The sequence below is a fragment of the Notamacropus eugenii genome, chromosome 3 (assembly GCF_028372415.1).
Source record: "Notamacropus eugenii isolate mMacEug1 chromosome 3, mMacEug1.pri_v2, whole genome shotgun sequence".
In the NCBI taxonomy this organism is placed as follows: Eukaryota; Metazoa; Chordata; class Mammalia; order Diprotodontia; family Macropodidae; genus Notamacropus; species Notamacropus eugenii.
In genome coordinates, this window is record NC_092874.1 from 70,949,087 (window position 1) to 70,969,854 (window position 20,768).

General features: G+C 38.5%; 1 protein-coding gene across 42 annotated transcripts in view; it reads left to right on the forward strand.

Moving 5' to 3' along the window:
* The window catches only part of SVIL (supervillin), a 266,599-nt gene that overhangs the window by 131,202 nt on the left and 114,629 nt on the right, over window positions 1-20,768 (forward strand). For 37 of the 42 annotated variants that reach the window (XM_072651890.1, XM_072651879.1, XM_072651891.1 and 34 more), the window contains 2 exons: window positions 9,953-10,010; window positions 16,124-16,215. Coding sequence is in view for 29 of the 42 variants with exons in the window: in XM_072651868.1 (XP_072507969.1) it covers window positions 9,953-10,010; window positions 16,124-16,215 (150 nt within the window). In the remaining 13 variants the exon portion in view is untranslated. Of the gene's footprint in view, window positions 1-7,713; window positions 7,913-9,952; window positions 10,011-16,123; window positions 16,216-16,529; window positions 16,584-20,768 lie in introns of those variants that run through there. The other 5 variants (XM_072651892.1, XM_072651889.1, XM_072651869.1 and 2 more) reach the window with 4 other exon arrangements.

Consider the following 20,768-nt stretch of genomic DNA (forward strand, 5'->3'; position numbering starts at 1 on the left):
TCCAGTGAGAAAAATGAGAATACCACTTATGACCATTCTAAGTGTAAAAAGAACACACACACATACATACACACACACACACACACATACTGAACGAACTGAATTCTAAAATTTTCAGTCATGCAGGTTTTCTTGTATATTACAGTAACTTTCATTGAAATGTCCCTGACACTTTTTAATTTGTGAAATTTATTGACAGGTAATACATAAAGTCAAGGACCATCTTTCTTCTGTAACAGGCATATATACAATCAATAGCTTAATCTTCAGGGAGCAGTGCCTGACTTGCCCTGTCAAGCTTTTGCCCATATTTCAAAAGAATGGAAATAATTGAAAAGGCAGTTGCTAGCTAGAGTCAGGCAAAGGCATGAAGCTTTTGTGGGAAGCTTGGTGCAAGTACTGGTCAGTCAGCTTTCCCAGATGCCCCTAGGGTCTGTTAATGTGACAGCCTCAGTGCCCATTAAGAGTGGGTCTGGATACCTCTGTGGGATTTTGTTTTTATTTTCCATTGCAAGCTTGTTCAAGTGACATGTGCTTTTATGATGAATAATTTGCAAGTGTTTGCCAGTTCATGGTTGGGAGCTTTTGATTCTGTCGGCTTTTTAAGGGTCCTTTACTCTATCTCATCATTTGATCTCACTTAGACAGTCTTCTCTCTTCCTTTTCTTTCTCTGGTTGATGGTTGTTTCCCACTCATTCCCATTGCAGAGGCTCTTATTTCTTGCTACACTAAGGATTAGCAGCATCAGACTATCGCCGTCATTTCTCACCATGGAGCTAGGCTACTCATCCCAGAAGTTTTTGTGCCATAATGTTCTATGACTCATACATGCCTTTTGGCTTCACTACCTTCAGGAACTGGAAAACAGTTCAAATTAGTTTTTTTCCTCCTTGTAAAATACTAGTGGTATTTTAGAATAAGGGAATCGCCTTCTTTTATGCTTATGATGACATACTATGGATTCTCAAATTCTATGATTCAGTTCACATTTATTTTTTTCTCTCTGTGCCTTCCTCTTTCCAAAATATGTCATGTTATCTCTTTGTCCTTTAGAAAAGGAAAGAAAAAGAAATCCGTGCTAGGAATTTCATGTTCAGGAAACTACTTGTTACATCTTCATTCTGTTTTATCCACTTAGGAAATGAGCTTCTCTGTTGATCCAAGTTCGGGACCAGATAGACATGAATTTCAACCTTTTGATATTCTGGAATTTGTTAGATCTATTATTTTCCTCACTGTAGACCTTGCTTTGGAGGATCATAGATTTAGAACTTCAGCATCATTAAGTCTAGCTCCTTTATTTTAAAAGTGAGGAAACTGAGGCTCAAAGAAACTCATTGTACTATGCAGCTCATACCTGAGGCAGGAGTAAAACCAAGATCTTGGGGATAACTTTTACAGGCCTCGGAGTCCTTGTGCCTCAGGAAAATTGTGTGGACTCGGTCTTTAGGAGGAGACTTTACAGGTGCTGTTGGAATGCAATATGGGATTTTTGTCTAAGGATCACAAGGTTGACACAATTTTAGAGGAACCCAGCCACACAAGTATTAAAATCCTTGATAAAACTAAGCCAGAATTGGTAAAGAAGTCAAAGCTAAGTAAAATGAATGTTGTCAGGTCCTGAGGAGAATAAAATAGCTGTCCCAATGGGATTCATTGGCCTCCGTTGCTTATGAGGGCCAATAAGGAAATAAATCAAAAGAAAGATAATATATATATGTACTAGAAGGAGGATGCAGGGGAGAAGTATGGTAAAAAAAAAAAATAAACTCAGCAATCTCTTCCAAACTAATGTATAATGGGTTATTCAATGCTTTCATTTCAAAAATGGGCAGAGGGGAAGTATGGTTCACCCTCCCACCTCATCCTCCAACCCCAAAAACTGTTGGTAAATATGATTTCGAATCAAGAGGTAAAAGAGACCAAAGGCTTATATAATGCTCAGAATCCATTAATTCAACAAATATTTTTGAGCACTTCTAATGTAGAGTCCTTTTTCCAAATAGAATACAAGGAAATCTATAACATCACTTCTGCCCTTCAGGACCTTCCAATCCATTTGGCAGACACTGGGGAGCAATGGGAGGTTCTGGGGGAGGAGAAGATTGTCAGGAAATGAGGTGATCATAAAAAAGAAGAAAGGATCTAGAAAGTGAGACAGAAAACAACAGAGTTGATAGTGTTAAATAAAGTTTTATGTTGTGGTTTCTTTCTTTAATCACCTCGGAGTTTTTTGGTGATCTCCAAGAGGATTGGAAAGCACTCCTTCCACTATATCAGCAATAACTGCCATTTATTTGTTGAGGTTTTACCAGCTATGTAACACAGTACTCCAAATGAAGTTGAGTAGATTTAGAGGACAGAAGTCCCTGCCCTCAATTAGTATATAATCTTTAAAAGAGTAACACATAATCAGCAATTGTTATACAGAGGCACACATTAGCTGTAATGGAGTCAATGGGGTCACCTCAGTGAAGAGCTGGTTTGGGTCTGGGAAGATAAGGGGTCCTGTATAGTGCTGGACTTATCAGTTCATCTCTAAACTGTAAATTAAAGAGCAGTGACTGATCTGCATTGATAAAGAGGAATTACTTCAAAAGTTGTCTACACCAAAGAAACCATCGGTCCAACAAAAAATAACACTGCCCCAAAATTGGGGGACCTCATTATTGCCTCTCAGTCGACCATAAGCAGAGGATTCCAACCCCTGACAGAACAGGCTGACAGAGGAAGTGGGCTGGTACCAGAGAGAGTAAGGCGCATCGCCTGGACATCTGACCCTTCCCAGCTGTTTCCTTTCTGATGATATTGTATCTCTTACCTCCTCCACTCTTACCTAAAATCCTTCTGAGCATCCCCCAAGCCATGCCCTGCCTCCTCCTTGTGATCTCTAACCTCGGAGGGAAGGCACTGGCTCCTTAAAAGTCCCATGCTAGGAAAGCTGTTCTGTAGACTCATCCGAATTGTAGAATTATTTTCTTTTGCTCATTTTTGGAGTAAAACTTTTTTTTTAAATGAAACCTTTGAAATGTTTCCTGTGAAGTATGCTGATAAGTACTGAAGATCCTATGGTTTCTTCAACATGGAAAGTGTTAGCGTTACTTAGTAAATCCAGTGGAAATGAATTTCGTGTCCTTCATTTGCCCGTATTAAGGTGGTAGTTGTTTCTTTATTGGAGGGACAATATGTAGATATACCAGGTTTGTGGCAACATTTTCTCTCCTGATTTTGAGGGTTCGTTCCTTAAAATTCTTTTTTTATTTGCATTAAAGGTGTTAAGGTATAGGTGAGTGTCAGTAGACATGTAGGTAGTTGCTCCATAGATCCCTTCTCTGTAAAAGCTCAAATTTCTTTTTTTCTGTAATAACATTGTCAGATTGCTTGGAAACTGTCTATGCTGCTTACTGTAATGTCCACAAGACTACTGTGTTTTCCCTTTGGATAAAGATTCCAAGGCAGGGAGATTAAGTGATACAGCCATAGCTCGGAGTTGCATTGGCAGGAGTTGGGGCTGCGTTTCTGTAATTCCTTCTGACAGCTTTGACTGCATTTAAATCTGCCGCTCACTTTATTTCTTTAGCACAGAGCAACTAAGAGATTTAAAAGAAAGTAATTCAGGTAAAGTCCCATCACATCAAACTTCAACGAAAATAGCCAGATTTTTTTCTCTGTGCTGAAATCTCATCGAAGTGCATACTGCTCAGAAATGAATGGGAAGCTTACAAATAATTGAAAGGAAACACTGTTTATTCAGGTTGTCATCAGTTCTGCCAAAATACAGTCATTTTCCAGAGCAAGGGTACAAGAGTGGGAGTGATGCTGAATTATTTTGTCATATCTCATGATTTTCTGCCAGAATCAACTGCTTTCATCCTAAATATGCCCCTTTACCCAAACTATTGGAAGACAAGAAACATTCCTTATCAGCCCTGACCATGAAATGAGGTTTCCAAGTGAGTTAATCAGGATCCTTATGTTAGTGTTTGCTCACAGCCTCCATTTTTTTCTAGGATGACGCATGAAGTTAGCAATCATAACCATTATGAGTGCTGTTCAAGTTTTTTTTTTTGCCATCAGAGTGCCTGACACATAGTAGGCACTAAGTGCTAATGTCTTCTGCTGCTGATACATACATAGCCACCGAGTTTGCCTCCTCTTCTTAAGATCATATATTGTCGACTTAGGTAACTTTTCATTAAACCCACTAATTTTTCATTTGAGAAACCAAAGTCCTCAGATGTGAAGTGAACTGTCCAAATTGGTGCTCTTTACAACTGCTTTGAAAAGCCAGAATTCAAACCCAGGCATCTGGGGCCATTCCACAACATCATGAGGGGTAGATTTTAACAAACATTTGTTTTGCTTCCTTAACGTCTCCCACCACTACCCTGATATCCCTTTATTATCACAAAGTGATTTCTACCTCCTCAAATTTTTCATGATTTGTTACCAAGACAGAGTTCTCCTTTGCATTTATCACATTTTCCTTTGTGTCATGGTTATCTGTCTGTCTCTCCCCTATGTCATCCTTTTCCATTTAGATTATAAACATGCTGAAAGCAGAGTCTGTGTTTCATCTATATTTGCAGTCTTTGTTCCTAGAATACAGAAGCTACTTGGCAGATATTTGATGAATTTCATTAAATTGGTACCCTGATTATAAGAGATGAAGTAAGAAGAATTAAAGATGACCCCCAAAGTTCCACATGTGGGAGACAGAGGGGATGAGAGTACACTGACAGGAATGGTGATCAGAAAGAGGAATAGTTTTGGGGAAAACATAGTGGGGCTGCTTTGAGATGTGCTATGTTTTAGGAGGAGATGACTTATGGTCAGAGAGAGATATCTGTCTGGAGAGGGGCTTACAGATTTGGCCATAACCTATATAAAAGTGAGAATTAATAGTCTGAGAGTGAACAAGGGAAAAACATGAAAAAGCCAGGAGAGTTCAAACTCTTGGGGAACAGCCATTTTAACAGATGGGCAAGAGTCAAATGGGAGAATCAGGAGACTGTGGCCTGTTTGAGGTGAACAGATAGAGATTGTCTAGAAGGAAAAAGACACTTAACAGTATCAAACATTGCAATAATATGAAGGAAGATAAAGATTAGGGAGAAGGTCATTGGACTTGATGATTAGGAAATGATTAATTGGTTTTAGAGATAGCAGTTAGTAGAGATGGAAATCAGATTTCGGAGAGAAGAACAGGGAGTGAGGAAATGGAGCTATGATGTGTAGACAACTTTTTCAAGAGTTTAGAAGTAAAAAAGGGAAAGAAATAGGATTAAGGATATCCTAGTGTGTACCATACAAATGTTAAGAACTTGGCAGGTCCAATGATGGGCACCAAAGATAAAAAAAAACAAAACAAAATCATCTCTGCCTTGAAGAAACTTATATTTGATTCGGAGGATGTGATGCACATTCAAATCAGTTGATACAAAGCAAATAAGTAATACGAAATCATTTCTAGAGGAAGAATACCAATTAATTGGGGGAGTTGGAGAGAATCAGTAAGTGGAGTAACATATGCAAGCATTGCTTTTTAGAAATCCAGAGATGCTTATGATTAGGTGACAAAGGAATACATACCAGACATGAGAACTACGTGTCCAAAGGCATGGGGGTAGGAAAAGGCCTCTCATGCTCAGCAAATAGCTAACTGGTCAATTTGACCATAAAGCAAAGTGTATTAAGGGGATCAGTACAAACTTGGAAAGGTAAGTAGGAGCCAGATCGTGTAAGGATTTAAATAGCAAACCAGGAATTCTTATTTTTATCCAAAGAGGCGAGAAGAAGCCTTTGAACATTTTTGAATAGGAGGATAAAACGGAGGTCAGTCAATCAATCAACAAGCATATAGGTGCTATTACATATCAGGCAGTGTAATCACCAGGGATACAAAGAAAGGCAAAAACAATGACAAAAGTCCTCTAAAGGGGAGACAACATGTAAACAACTTTGTGCAAACAAGATACAGCTATATAGATTACACACCCACACCCACATACCAGTGCCTGGCACATAGTAGGCACTGGCTAAATGTTGAGAGACAGAAGTTGGAGGAAATGAATAAGGAGTAAACATTAATATTAAGGGGAAATCAGGAAAGCCTTCTTGTAGAAGTGGGAAGTCAAGGCATCCAGAAGGCAGAAATGAGGAGGGAAAGAATTCCAGGTAAGAGGGATTAACCATGCCTGGTGTTGGAAAATGAGACGGTGGGGAAGATAATTACTAGAGTTGGAGCCTGGGAAAGAGAGATGCTTATAAAAGGATTAGCTTTTTAGGAAGCAGAGAGATATCTGTTTTCCTATGACCAGAAGTAAGGTGAGAGTAGGTTGTTGTGCTGAGAAGTTTTGAGGAATGGAGGGGGGTAGTTGAGGACGCCCACATCGATGACCCCTTCTTATTGAGGGTATCTTCTGTTTTAATGTTTACTCCCTTGAGGAATAAGGGTTTGGAATAGCGCACTTTGAGGAAATGAGATAAAAAGACAGAGTAGAGTTGAAGGAATGCCAAGTTGAAAACTGATAACGTTATCCCAAATGAGTCGCAATGAAAGAATTACACAAACTTCAGTTGAGACATATTGCACATTAAGGATAATAACAATAACTGGTTTTTATTTAGTACTTTAAGATTAACCCAGTGCTTTATCAATATCTCATTTTAATCTGTGAGGTGGGTGCTGTTATTATGAGGAAACCAAGTCAAACAGGGGTTAAGTGACTTGCCCAGAGTCACAGAGCTAATAAGTGCAGGATGCTGAATTTGAACTCCGATCTTCTTGATTCCAGGTTTAAGGCTGAATCCACTGCCCCATCTACCTGCCTCTTGGCGACCATCCACCTTAAATTTAACAAAGGTAGAATCAACTCCTCTGGCATGACTGTGCTCAGGGTCTAAGCATGGATAGTAACTGAGGGATCCAGTAAGAGGTGGACTGACATCAGACTTGGGAAACTGAGAATATAGAATATAGCTCTGCCACGGCCTGATCACAGGCAGAGGGTTCTAGGCTCCCTTGTCCTCAGTGCCTTCATCTGTAAAATCACAGTATTTTTCCTGGATGCTCTAGAGGCCCTTCCTTCTCTGAGCGCCTGTGATTCTATTAATGGCCTTCACCTTCATTGTGTGCTAGAGCAACATTACTATATTTGTTCTTTAAATGAACTGGAGCTCAAAACAAATGGGGCAGTTCAAAGGACGAGTGTAACCGGAAACTTACCGAACACCTTCTGTCACAGATTAATATTTTGAGGGCTCATGGTCATATCTGTCTTTTCTTTTCCCCACAGTTTCACTCGTATGTTGCCCATAAATCTTGAGTTTTCTGTGTTCTACCTTGGCTGCCTATTAGGTGAAATGCTTCACTGAGTGATATTAGTGAAGAGCCTGGGAACAGTTTTGCTTCTGCTGTTCCCCCAATTCTCCCAGCAGTTTTTGTGATTTTGGGGAGAGAGCCTAGGGATTACTTTCCGGTGCCTGTGAAGATGGTTAGCCTTCAGTCGCTCACTGCCTCCTGTCCTTGGCCAGAAACTTGTCTTGTCATTTGGCCTCTGCTTTGAAGTGGTAATATTATAAATCTCCCAATCACTGTTATCCAGTCTGGTTTAGTATTCATGTGCCTAATTTCTCCTTGTAATCTGATTACTGGTTCGAGCTATTGCAGCCTGCAGCGAGCTGCTGTGCATTTACCATCCTCCCCAGGACGCGAGTGCCTGACAGTGCTGGTCCTGGGCTATGGAAAATCTCAACACGATTTTGCTTAGACGGGCCTAGGGCTGTGGCTGGTTAAGAATGAGCTGCTAGAGGAGTTTCTGTTAGGCGAATCCTTTGTTTGTGCAACCATGTTCAGAAACCCTTGGATTTCCAGCTTTGTGGAAGCTATTGAGTACTCTGAGGAGCAAGGTAAGCGACAAGAGATTCTACAGAAAGCTGTTACTCCTTTCTGTCAGTAATTGCCTGAATGCTCTGTAACTCCAGCTCTTGGGAGGGCACTTTCTCCTAGAAATGCTAGTTATTAGTATCCAGTAAGCTATGGAGTCTGATATTTCTCTTAGAGGATACTTGCAAAAAATTCAAGTTCTTTAATTAGTTTATTTTAGAAATGCATTAAATTTAAAGCATGAGTTGGGGGGGGGGCGGGTTATTAGGGATGAACATTTTAGGATTTTTCTTTCCTGCTCAACAATTACAAGTATTTCTACCGTCTAAAAGCTTTCAGCAAGGACACTTGCGACCCGTGAATAATTAAACTTCTCATCAAATTCAGAATCGGTTGGGTCACGGATGATTCTGTCAACCCAGTGCTCTATACTAAAGTACCTCCAAATGTCTGATCTGTTTGTTTGGATGAACTCATTCCACGAGACAATTTGGAATGGGGGTTTGCATTTGCAGTGGCTTCTTTTTCAGTTTATGGGAGAGTATGTGCTTTCAATTTAACTACTAAAATATACCAAGTACTCAATTTCCTGCCTGAACAATAATGAAATGTGCAGATTCTCTTGCAGTCACTTGGCGTTCAAACATTGCCTATCAAAAATGGCCCTTAGCAGAACTTCAGTATTTGAAAGTGACAGGCATCTGTCTGCTTCCAATGGTGCATTATACTATACTTTGTGACAGTCTCAGCTGACTTGTAAAAGGCACAGACAAAACAGCTAAAAAAAAAAAATCCCAAGCCAGCCACAACCAAAATATTACTGAGTGTCTGTTAGATACAAGGCAAAAAAAGAGAAGAAAAAAAAAGCACAGAACTTTTCATTGGAGTTGTTTTTTCCATTCTGCGTCCTTCCTCGGTTGACAAGTTTACAATTACCAGGTTTAAATATATATTTTAATGGGCAATGAAGTGTCAACATTTACTCCATCTTGTACCTCTTTCCCCATCAGGTTCCTTGCCCCCACATCTTAGGTAGTGAAAGCTCATCTCGGGGGGGATAAAGTTTCTGCAAGTGGTTTGCTTGTGGTTTTCTGGGTGGACAAATGATCACTGTGCCAAAAGCTGTAAAATAGGTTACATACCATTAGAATGGTTATAAATTTTACCCACGCCTGGTTTTTATTAACCAATTCATTCTATATATGTGTTTCTTCTGTGCAGAATTATTACCAGCTGCTCTTACATAATGTATATCTGGTCTTCAAAAATAAGTAGTTGGTTAATAGGATGAACTTTTATGATTAAGATTTAGTTTAAAAAAAGAAAAGGAAAAAACCTAAAGATGACTTATTGCAAAAGAAAGTGTAGCAGAGATCACAGGAACAGGATTTCCCAGCAGATGAGGGGTTTCAGAGTTCCTAGACTGTCTTTATCAAAGTTTGCTCAGTCACTTCTAAGAGTAAGTTGGCATTAGTTTAAAATTAAACTAAATTAAATTAAAATTACATTAGAGCATTCTCCTTGCTCCATTTTCTTCCCTTTAAATAGAGAAGTTGGATGAAAATTTCTACAAGGGCTTGACTAAGTGTATTGGTGGGAAATGCTGGCTGGTTCCAGAACAAATGTCAAGCTTGCCCTGTCTCATATTAATGCTACACATTAATATTAAATGTTTGAATAAAATTGGTTTCTGGAAAAGCTGTCATCTTACATCTATGACTCTTATGAGTGCTATTATTTTGATTGTTTGAAAGGCTTGGTGGGGGGGGACTTTTTGTTTAGAGGAATATTACTGTTAAGATTCAGTTTCTTAATCTGTATAATGAGGATCATAATACCTTTGATGCCTAGAAAGTTCTTTGTAAACTGGAAATTATATAAATATGACCTTCTATTACTTTTCTGATCCACCAGGGAAATACCTTCTTTAGACGCTAAATAGTTTGATGTTTTTGGATAAAGAGGCTGACTTGTTTTTCGGTTGTTGTTGCACAATGAAATCAATGTTTTCTCTTCACTTCCTATTCTGCCATTTCAACATCATCTTCTTTCTTTACTCTCAGATTTCAACAAGAAAAAATCAAACCTCCTCCACCTACCACGTCAAAGGAGACCATCAAGGTAAAATTATCTTAATGCTGTAAGGAAACTTAACTTATTTGATATTAACTTTATAGAAGCCTTTGAAATGCAGGAGACAAAGCTTTGACAGTATAAGTATTGAGAACATGGTGGTGTGGTGTTGCTCTCTGGCTTAGGAGAGGAGCTACTTCTCTTTTCTGTACTCCAGAGTCCTTTATCTGTTAAAAAAAAAAACCCATCTCAGAGGAATTTGAAATCTCCACTCAAGTCCTTGGAGTTCTTAAATTTCTAATCTCTGCTCTAAGATGGTTTTTTAAAATGATGTTCCTGTAAGAAAGATAGCTAAGTCAGAAAATACTTCCCTTTGGGGTGTTCCTTTCCTTGGTTGTTGAGTCTGGGAAATATGTGTAGTCTATCTCAGAACTGTTGTCTTGAAGTTGGAGTGTCAGTCATTCTACCATATAATCAGCCACATATCACAAATGAGAAAGACCATAGAACATCTACATCCCAAGGTGGACACAAGGCAAAGCATTAATAGATTAAAGAAAAAAGTGGCCTCTATTTAAGTAGATTTCTGTTGGTTACTTTGTTTGGGGATATGACTGGCAAAGATCTCTACCCTGTTTCTCAACTAAATATGAATTGAGACAAAGCTTCATGAGAGTTTGTCTACAATTCTACACTGTGAGCTTGACCAGTGTGAAAACAAGGGGGCCTGACATTCATTCCCACAGAGCTAAGTGTAGTTATAAATGGGACAGAAGCAGAGTTAAATGCAGGAGTTAAAAGCAGTTGCAAGGGTCAGTGATTGATGCTCCATGTCCACTCTCTCAGTACGAGAGAAGCAAGACCCAAACAAAACAGCATGGTAGAACTATTGCAGGTTATACAACTCAACCTCATCTTAAGAAATTTCCCTTTCCTGCTCTTTAGGGAACATTTTTTAAAATTCTGCAAGTAAGATGGCACACTTTAGTCTATTGGGTTCTCTTGTGGTGTACCAGGTCATTGAACCTGTGCTGGAAGCAAGTCTCTGAAGAAAACAGGATAATTCTAAGAGACCTGATTTGTGACAGCTGTCCAAAAATGGAAATAGTGAGAAGGAAAAGAGGGAAGATTCTGTAGTCATGCTCTGCAAAATCAAGTCATTTTTCACAGCAAGAAAAGAATGAGAGAGCAGAGGCTTTGAGGAAGAAAGTTGCTCTCTAAAACTCGTGATGTATGAATTTACTTGGATGTAATAAGATTACTCCTTCCTTTTCATGATATTGCATGTAAAATGGAGAAATAGTCATTTACACCCCAAGGACAAAGTTGACTATAAAATGTATTTCACTTCTGCATAGAGAAGGTTTAAAAAAAGGAAGATAGTGTATTTTACTCTCCCTAGTCCCCTTAATATACAAGATCCAAGATAAGAGAGATCAAACTGTAGGCAGTTCAGTGTACGACATGCATGGTTAATATTTCTTATAATCATAATAATGACCCCAGCCTTCAAATCAGGATAATAGCAGAATATCTTTGCTGCTGGCACTTAGATCAAATTGCCCCCTGTTGCTTTTGCTGAGGATGTAAGTAGGTTAATGGGACATGTATTTTTAAAAAATTCCTCATCACTGAAGCAGATTAGTTACTCAGGGAGAGATAGAAGGGAGAAATGCTAAAGAACAAAAGTCATACAGAGTTACCAAGTATTTCAAATGACCTGAGTTATGTTTTAATGATTTCTCCTTCAGTGTTTGGATTTTTTTTCTATTAAATTAAGAGTCAACTATATTTTGAGAGGGGAATCTACCATTTCCCTTTCTCTTTCCCCTTTCATTTTTCTCCAGCCCCTGCCTCTTTCCCTACTTCATAGACAGATGTTTCCTTCACTTGACCTTGTCATGATTGCTTTAAGCTCTTATCCTCCCTCTGTCCCTGTCTATCTCTTTCCTTCTCTAGCTGTCTCTATTATTTGATCAACTAGAAAGAGTCACCTTTGCTGCCTCTCCCTCCTTAACACTTTCTAGTCCCCTGAAGTCAAATTCCTTACCACTCGTTGAAACTGGGGTCTGAAATGTTAACAGAGATCTCTTCATTGCTCCCTGTTCACTCCTACATCTCCAGCCACTCTCCAGTTTCCTGTGCTGGATCATCTGTTTTCTAGTCCCTCCATGTAGGACCCTATCCTCAGGTCCCTTATCTCTCTCTCTTTTCTCTTTGTGATCTCATCTATTCCCAGGGATAAAGGTATTTCATTATTTCTCTGCAAATGATTATTCTCAACTGGATATGTGTGTGTTTGCATGTGAACACAATAGATGTATGTATGTATGTATGTCCGTAATGTATGCATAGATGTATATATCCAATCCTAATCTCTCATGAACTCTTTTCCCCTATATCCAGCTGCCTGCTGGACATCTCTGCCTAGATGAGCAGCTCACCTTCAAACTCAACGTGTCACTCCACCTTCAGCCCAGAAGAATTTGAAATCTCTTCTCAAATCTTTGGAGTTCTTCCTCATTTTAAAAAAATCTCTGTTGAGGGTAGCACCATCCTTGCAGTCACCTAGGATCATGACTTCAGATTCATACTGGAGTCTTTCCCCCATGTTCCCCACATTCAGTTACTTGACAAATCTTGTTGATTCCACCTCTGTGACATCATTTGTATTTTACTCCTTCCATCTAGCTATACAGTCCACACTCTCTTTCTGGTCCTTGTTACCTGAACTGGAATAATAGCCTCCCTGTTGACACCTCCCCTCTCTCATCCATCTTCCACTTGGCTGCTAAAGTCATTTTCCAAATACACAGTTTTGGCCATGCCAGTCCCCTACTCAAGAAACTTCATTGTCTCCCTACTGACTCTAAGATGAAGTACAAACTCCTTTGCCTAGAATTGAGTGACTTTTATAACCTGACTCAAATCTCCCTTCCCACTCCACAACTCCTGGTTTCCAACCAAACTTGACTAATTGTTTTCCCCTAAGTGAATATGCCATCTCATGACTCTGCATTTGGATAAAAAAATCCTTCATGCCTGAAATGCACATCATCTTCATTTATGACCCTTCAAATCCTCTTCCTCCATTAAGTTCATGTGCCTCCTTCTCCATGAAGCCCCTTCCCCTCCTGTGTTCACAGCGCTCTCAGCCCACACAGACAGTCCCAGAGTTTGCAGAGCTCCCCTTCCCCTTGTCACTGCCTGCCTGTATCATACTTAAAAATCTACATTTGAGTTGCCTCCTCTGGTTGAATTAAAAGCAGGGATAGTTTCATTTATATTTCTACAGTTGGAACAGTGACCCACAGCGGAGAAATCAAAGATCCAGTGCAATATCTGACTGTCCACACTATCTGTATGTAGTAATTTGCCTAATAAATAAATATTTGTTGCATTATTGAAATTGGTGATAATTGAAGTATTTGCCTTTGACTACTTTAACCCAACCAACAATGTAAAATTAGACAATGAGCAAATGTAAATGTTTAGATGGAAATGTAGAATGAAGTTAGAATAGAATACATTCAGGATGATGATAAGTTTTCCTAGTCAGTATAAGAAAAAGAACAGAAAACCTAGGTTTGAATCCTGGGTCTGTAGTTCCGTCCAAGTTACTGCCCTCTCTGCACTTTGACTTCTTTATCTGCAGAATGAAAGAATTCTGTTTAGATCATCTTTCCAGCCCTAAATCTTAGGGCCTTTGTCTTGGGTTGATATTTGTTTCTGTTTTACCTTTATGGATCAATGTGCCCTATATTTAGCTGTTCTGCTAATATGAAATACTTTAGGAATTTGACTTGTGAAGAGCGTTGATATGCTCTCCAGGAATAAATGTACTTGAAGTGATGAAATGTCAGAAAGGTGATGGAGTGGACCAGTAAATATTGGCGTGAAAAGATTCAGCAGATTGTCCGATTAGGAGACTAGGTGCCTCCTACCTCTAGAGGTCCTTTAAATAAGCAGACAGGAAAGTGGGGTGGGGGGTGGCAGGGAGACAGGGAAGTGCAGACATTCAGTTTTGAAAATGACCTTTCTGGGTATGCAGTCGGAGCACCTCGATGAGGGCACAGGTGCCATAAAGATGAATGATATGGGAAACAAAGTGTTGTAGGGATGGCAGAATTTCATTCTAATACAGAAAACGTTCCAGACGAGATCCAATTATTCGAGAGAGTCACATAGAAAGCTTCTCCCTAGGTACCTGCTGTTGCTTATCTCAACTCTAGGTTCTATCTGTGTGATCAATGCAATTATTGCTACAGTGTCCCTAGTCCCACTAATTATACACTTTTCATCATTTTTCCTTTAAAAAAAAAGATCCTTTTGTTCTGTCAGGCATCTAAAAAGGACCTTTAAAAAAGACTGCTTTTGTTTTTCCTGCTTTCCTTTTTAATGTTGAGTGCCATTGAGCACTCTCTTTCCTTTTTTCAGAAATCTTTGGCTTCAAGTATTATTCCTTCCTCCATAAAGCATAATAATAATAATTCATTCTCATTGTCAGTAATTAACTACATTTAGATGACATTCTAAAAATCATTAGTTATGACCATAAGTTTTACCTTTCCTACAGGCAAGAACTAAGCCTTTAAAAAAATATATAAGGATCAGGTTTTTAGTGTCCTAGCCTAAACAATGTGCTTAGGGAAGAGAAAATACAGTAGATCAGAAAAAATTCTGTACATCAAATTTAAATAGAAATGAGGGCCACTTAATCCTGCATAAGGATCCCTGCAGGCTACATATTGACTTAGAAAATTGCATATTCATATTATTTTTATTGATTTTCCTTTATTTATATTTATTATTCATCCATATTATTGTATTGTATTTTTATTTTATTAAATATTCCCCAGTTACATTTTATTCTGGCTTGGCACTCAGGAGCATGGTAGAGATACCTTGGCTATACGTAATCTCTTTGCCTAATTATTTTGAAATATGGAGAAGTTCTTTTGCTTTACATTTCTTTGTTATGATGTCTTATTCCGATGCAGTTCTAGAGTATGCTCAGACTTCCTTGACCTTTGAGGAACATTTTGCATCCCAGCTAGTTTTAAGACCAAAAAAATTGAACATATAAAGACAATTTTACATAGAAGTGTTTCCAGATTCATGTCTTTCCCCTGCCCCCAAATCCAGTATTTCCCTCTTGCCTCTCAGATAATATGCTCAATATTCAAAGACCGTCACCAAATGTTTTCCCTTTACCTATCCATATTTATTTCATTTTTATACCTCTGTAAGTATCTACTCTTCCATCCCAAAGCTCTTACAGTTCCCTAAATTCAACACTATCTCCCACCTCTTCTATGTTCCTCAAATATACAACAGGTTGTAGTAGAAATTCTGTTTAACTTGTAGTCATAAGAGCTGGGATATTGGCTGTCTGTGGGGCTTTGGACCATTCCCTTTGCCTTCCTGGACCTTCGTTGTAGCAAATGACCTTTGAGGTCTCTTCCATCTCTAGATATATGTTCTTCCGAATATATTCTCTTCTCACCTCCAGTTCTTAGCTCCCTTCAGAGCTCACCTTAGGTGAAGCTTTGCCTTATCCCCTTAGCTATTAGTGCTTCCACCCTCCTCATATTTTTTCTGTTTGCTTAGATCTTTAAAGGTCCCTTACCAACCTACCCCCAGCAGAGTGGCAGCTCCATCCACGGATTGTTTTTTCTTTCTTTTGTTTTTCCAGGTCTGGTTTAGTGCCTCCCACATAGTGGGTGTTTATTCAATGCTTTCTGAATGAAAAGTGAATCTTATCATATGATTAGGTGCTAGGAATAAAGTACAATCACAGGGATCCATTGGTCTAGTCTTCTTATCTCATGTATTCCTATTTCACTATCTTTTCCATCTGGTTATAATGCTAAGAGCTAGAAGAGCTGATCTTATTATCAAAGGGCATTATTACCAACTGTTGCAACTTGCTTGTTTTGTTTATGGGTCAGCTGATGCCCATTGAGGTTAAGGGACTTGCCTTTGGTTAAATAGCCATGAAGAGGGAGGTTCAGCATTACAATCCATTTGGTTTCTCAAAATCTTGGTCTAGTGCCCCCTTGGACCTTGGTTGCTTTTGTTGACACAATTATTGACATTTTGTCACAAATATCTTGGTTTTCAGAATTTTCTTAGGCTTTGATTAATTGGATAATATTTAGTTTTCAGAGAGAATTTTCACTTGAAGAAAAAGAACAACTTGCCAGTCACGGAAGGGATATCGATGCTCATCTTTTAGCTGTACTTCCCAAAGGTGAGTGCCCTCTAAATTATTTATCCATTTCTGATCCATGTGAGTAGCAATAAAAATGTTACCTCAGATTTACTTTAAAGGAAAATCTCTCAATATTTTTCATAACATTGAGAAAAAAATTTTCATATGGAAATGTAATGATATCTACCCCTACCACCCAACTAATTCTAGTATTATGTTTAGTCCATTGTAAAGGCAATAAATGTGTTATAATCTCTCTATGGGTTTGGTTTTTTTAGCTGTTTTAGCTAGAAAAGACAAGATGGGGTCGGGGATAAACTCCATTAACCAGGATTTTCTCTGCTCAATAAAAGGAGCCCAGGATTTCTTCCACAGAACTGATTCTGATGCCTCATAATAATATGCAGGTAACCTCCATGTCTCAAGTTGTGTCACTTATCACTTAGACAGAAGTGTTACGGACTAAGGACTCACACATATCTGGCTTCTGAGAATTGAATGGTTTTTGACTGCAGTATCCTATAAAACAGATGAAAATACAAAACAGTTCCCAGTCCAGCACAACCCTCTTGTACTTCTTCCAACATTAATTTAACTGTTGGTCATCATGTGTAATATTTGTCCACACATTCCTGGACTAGCAAAAGCTATCCAAGTAGTGGTATTCTCACTAACAAGCCAGAAGCCATAAAGAAATGGCAGCTCAGTGGAAGGATGACAGTTTGTATGTTCTTTTCAAAGAAATGGCAGCAGGGAGACTTGTTAGAGTCGTTTTTAACTTGCACCTGAAGCAACAAGAACATCATTTCATGATGCTCTTGGTCATCTCCCCTTGTAGCTATCACACTATTTATGATCATGATGATCACAAACAAGGGCCATCATGGGGAGACTTCCACTTATGGGCCAACATTTGTTGTAGAAGATATCGATTCATGCTGTGGAGAAACTGACAAGATTATAAATTTAGAGCTGGAAGGAACGTTGGAAGACATAGGGTTGTCTTCTTGCTCATAATATTGTCTGATTTGTTCAAGATCACACTGAGTCAGGATGTGAATCCAGGTCTCCTGAGATACAGATGAACTCTAATGTCCCTTTCAAATCTGAATCCTATAAACATAGAGCTTGATACCTGGTGGCTTCAACGTGAGGGTGAGCACAACGGAGGGCAGTAAAAACAATGATGAAAAAACAGATTTTTTGGTTCCAGAAAGGAAAGAGACCAAATGTTTATTGGCTGTTCAGAAAGCTCATCTGTATAGGATGAATATTTTCTTAAAGAAAAGATTCAGGAAGCACTGGACTTGGCAAGCACTGAACATCACAAAGAATGAACTTGACTCTATTTCAAAAGAGAGAAATTTAGTAGTTACCAACATCGTAATCATTTCCTAATCAGCTGCCTGTAGTCATACCATGACTTGATTAGAGTAAAGGTCAAGGTCAATACCAAATTAGGAGAAAGGAGAAAAGTAAGAAGATACTCCATGTGATTTACAGCAGGCTCTAACATGACTGGGTATAATAAGCAGTCAAGTTCAAAAAAAAAATGGGAAAATGAACATAAGTGAGACCAATGACTCTATCACCTTTTCTTATAGAAATTTAATGAATAAAAGGCAATTGCCTCAGCCAGCAAACACTCAGTGTTCTTGCCAAATTAAGTGACGTGGCAACCAAGAGTACCACAGACATCTTTGATAAAAGGTAACCCTATACTGAGACATTAAATAGGGAGCTACCCTCAGATACTCACAGAGGGTACTTTGAATAGAATCTACATAGAAGAGTTGTTTGGGTTGTTTTTTTTTAATCACTAGGGAAGTTTTACAAAAACCTCCTCCATGAATTGTTGTCATTTGAAAAAGATGAGCCTGAGCATAACTGGATGCAAATAGAGATTTCTCAGATTATATTATATGGACAGGAAGGCTGCTAACCCTCAGTGTATATTGCTTGGACTGCTTCTTCAGACAGTTAATAAGGTAGATCCAAAATTACATAGAAGAAATTGCCACAGTTCACACTTGGAAAATGATGCTGTGCCTTTAATGATCTCTAAATGCACTTCATTGCAAAAGCCTTCTTTTTAGCACCAGTTAATTTCCAATGTGATGGTGAATCATGAAGCACCATGATCTCAGAAGATACACAAATGCAGATAAGCCAGAGAGCAAATAGAAACAAAAATAAGTGGTCTGCAGGACATTTACTAAAGATGTCCTGCATGGAAGAAACTGGGTAAAATGAATAACCTGATCACAAAATGAAAGTGAGAGATAACAAATGAACAGCCTGGAGCACCACATGTGAAAAGAAGCAGAGAAATGCCTTTGCCTCTTCTCTGACTTTCGGGTAAATCCTCCATGGAGAAGATGGCAGACACTGAAGCCTTGTTTCCTTTAGAATACGCTCTGGGTTTAGTTTGTCTTATTGTCTCCCTCATCCACATCTAAGCTCTAGAATTCTTTTATGTCACGTGTCAGTTATTTGTAACATAGTGCTTATATTCATTGGGTACTTTTTCCATGTTGATGTCAAAGTGATAGGGCTTTTTGCAGGACTGAGGGATATGGGACCACTGAGCAGTATCCCAAATGGAATGCTGCCTCTTCTCATCCCAGTTTGTTCAGCTTTGTGGCCTTTTGTCCAATATAACATATATTGATGGGCTGATTCTATAAACTATCCAGGTAGATGTATTTAATTATCTGGGCACATGCACTTTTCAGTCCAGCTTGCTTTTCTAATTTAGATAGATGCATTATTATGAATTAATTGAGGAGTCATTGATAGTCTAGGGCTCCCTGTAGGAGAATTTGGAGAAGAACTTGATAGTCAAAAATCTTTTCATTGGAATTTTGGTAATTGACCCTTTATAACACTCATGAACACATCTTGTTCAGTAACTCAGTTGATTTGAATATTCAGTCATTGAAGAAAGCTGTCTCAGAGATACTGTTTCTGAGGAAAACCTTCAGAGTTGCTTTTTTGAGTAAATGAAATGCTTTCTTGGAATCAGTAAACATTGTAGGACCTTATCAAAAAACTCTCAGTCATTTGAGTGAAGATAAAGGTATGGTTGACTGTGGAAAATTACCTGTGAGAATCTATCTTTCCCTTATTACATTTTTAGTATGAAGAAGATTTGATGGGTCTTTGATAGCTATCTTGAAATGCTTAGGTCTCTCCTATGGAAGGGCTTGGCTGAGATCCATTTCATTGCAGAAAGCAATTGCTAAAGTCACCTGCCATGAGAGATAGTATTCCCTCCCTTCCACTGATTAAATGGCTTCTTTCATTTTAAGGTTGAATATAAACATGTTCACTCATTTTTTCAAAGCAACTTTTTTCCCCCTAATTCGCAATACATAGTCAAAAAAAGTTCTCAACTGGCTGGATCCTTTCCACATGAAAAATAATATTAAGATAGAAATACTTCTGCCAGTTGGGTGTATTGTATACTATTGGTAGTTGCAGGCTCTTAAAATGTGTGACTGTGATAAGAAATAAAATGGTTGCTCAAAAAATTTAGCATTTGGGACATGTGATCTTAGGCTACAGTAATTTCTAAAGAAGGCTTAATTGTATTCTTGTTTGGATGGTTGAATCAACAGATCAGCCCCAGAAATCCTTTTAGATTGAACCCAAAGAAATCTTGATATTATCTCTTATACCTGAGTAGTCTTTAGAGACTATACATTTCCCAAAAAATACACCAAAGGTTGAATTTTTCTAAATAACAATCTTATTTATTTTTGTTATAAAACATCATGTGGTTAAAATTTTACATATATATATATATATATTTTAAGCACAGTACAAAATAGTCACGGGATTAGAATCTTTCTGAATTGTCTGTCTAGGAAAGAGAGATGAGGAGGTAGGAATGATGATCATGTGAAAGAGAATTCAGACTGACTTTGCTTAGTCTCAGAGGGGAGCTGTAGTAACAGTGAGCAGAACTACAGGGAGGCAGATTCAGGCTTCTGTAAGAAGAATTTTTTTTTTTTTTGCAAGGCAATCAGGGTTAAGTGGAAATTTCCAACAATTAGCATTCTAATTATAGGAGACTTGAATGGCTTTAGGAAATAGTGGGCTTTCCCCTCACTGGAGATCTTCAAGCCAAGGCTAGGTGAGCACCTGCACTTGTTGGCAAGGGGGTGAAGAGCCAGGTACAGGTTGGCACAAGTAACTCCTGATTATAATTTCAAAACAGAGATTCTGGGATTTTGATGGGAAAGAGGAAAACACCTCCTACCAGACCCTTTTTCAAATCCCACCAATTGCTAGTTTCTCTCTATTAGGAAGTCACTTTATATTACTCTCTGTATACTTAGAACTGCCTTATCTGTGTATTAGTTGTACCTTAGGCAACTAGATAGATTGTGTTCTTGGCTTGGAGTCAGGAAGATCTAAGTTGCAACCTGGCTCTAGACACTCACTTAACCTTTCTCTGCCTCCATTTCTTCGACTGTAAAATGGGGATAATAAAAACACCTATGTCCCAGGGTTATTGTGAGGACCGAATAAGATAATGTTTGCAAAATAGTTATTTAGCACAATGCCTGCCACACATTAAACATGAT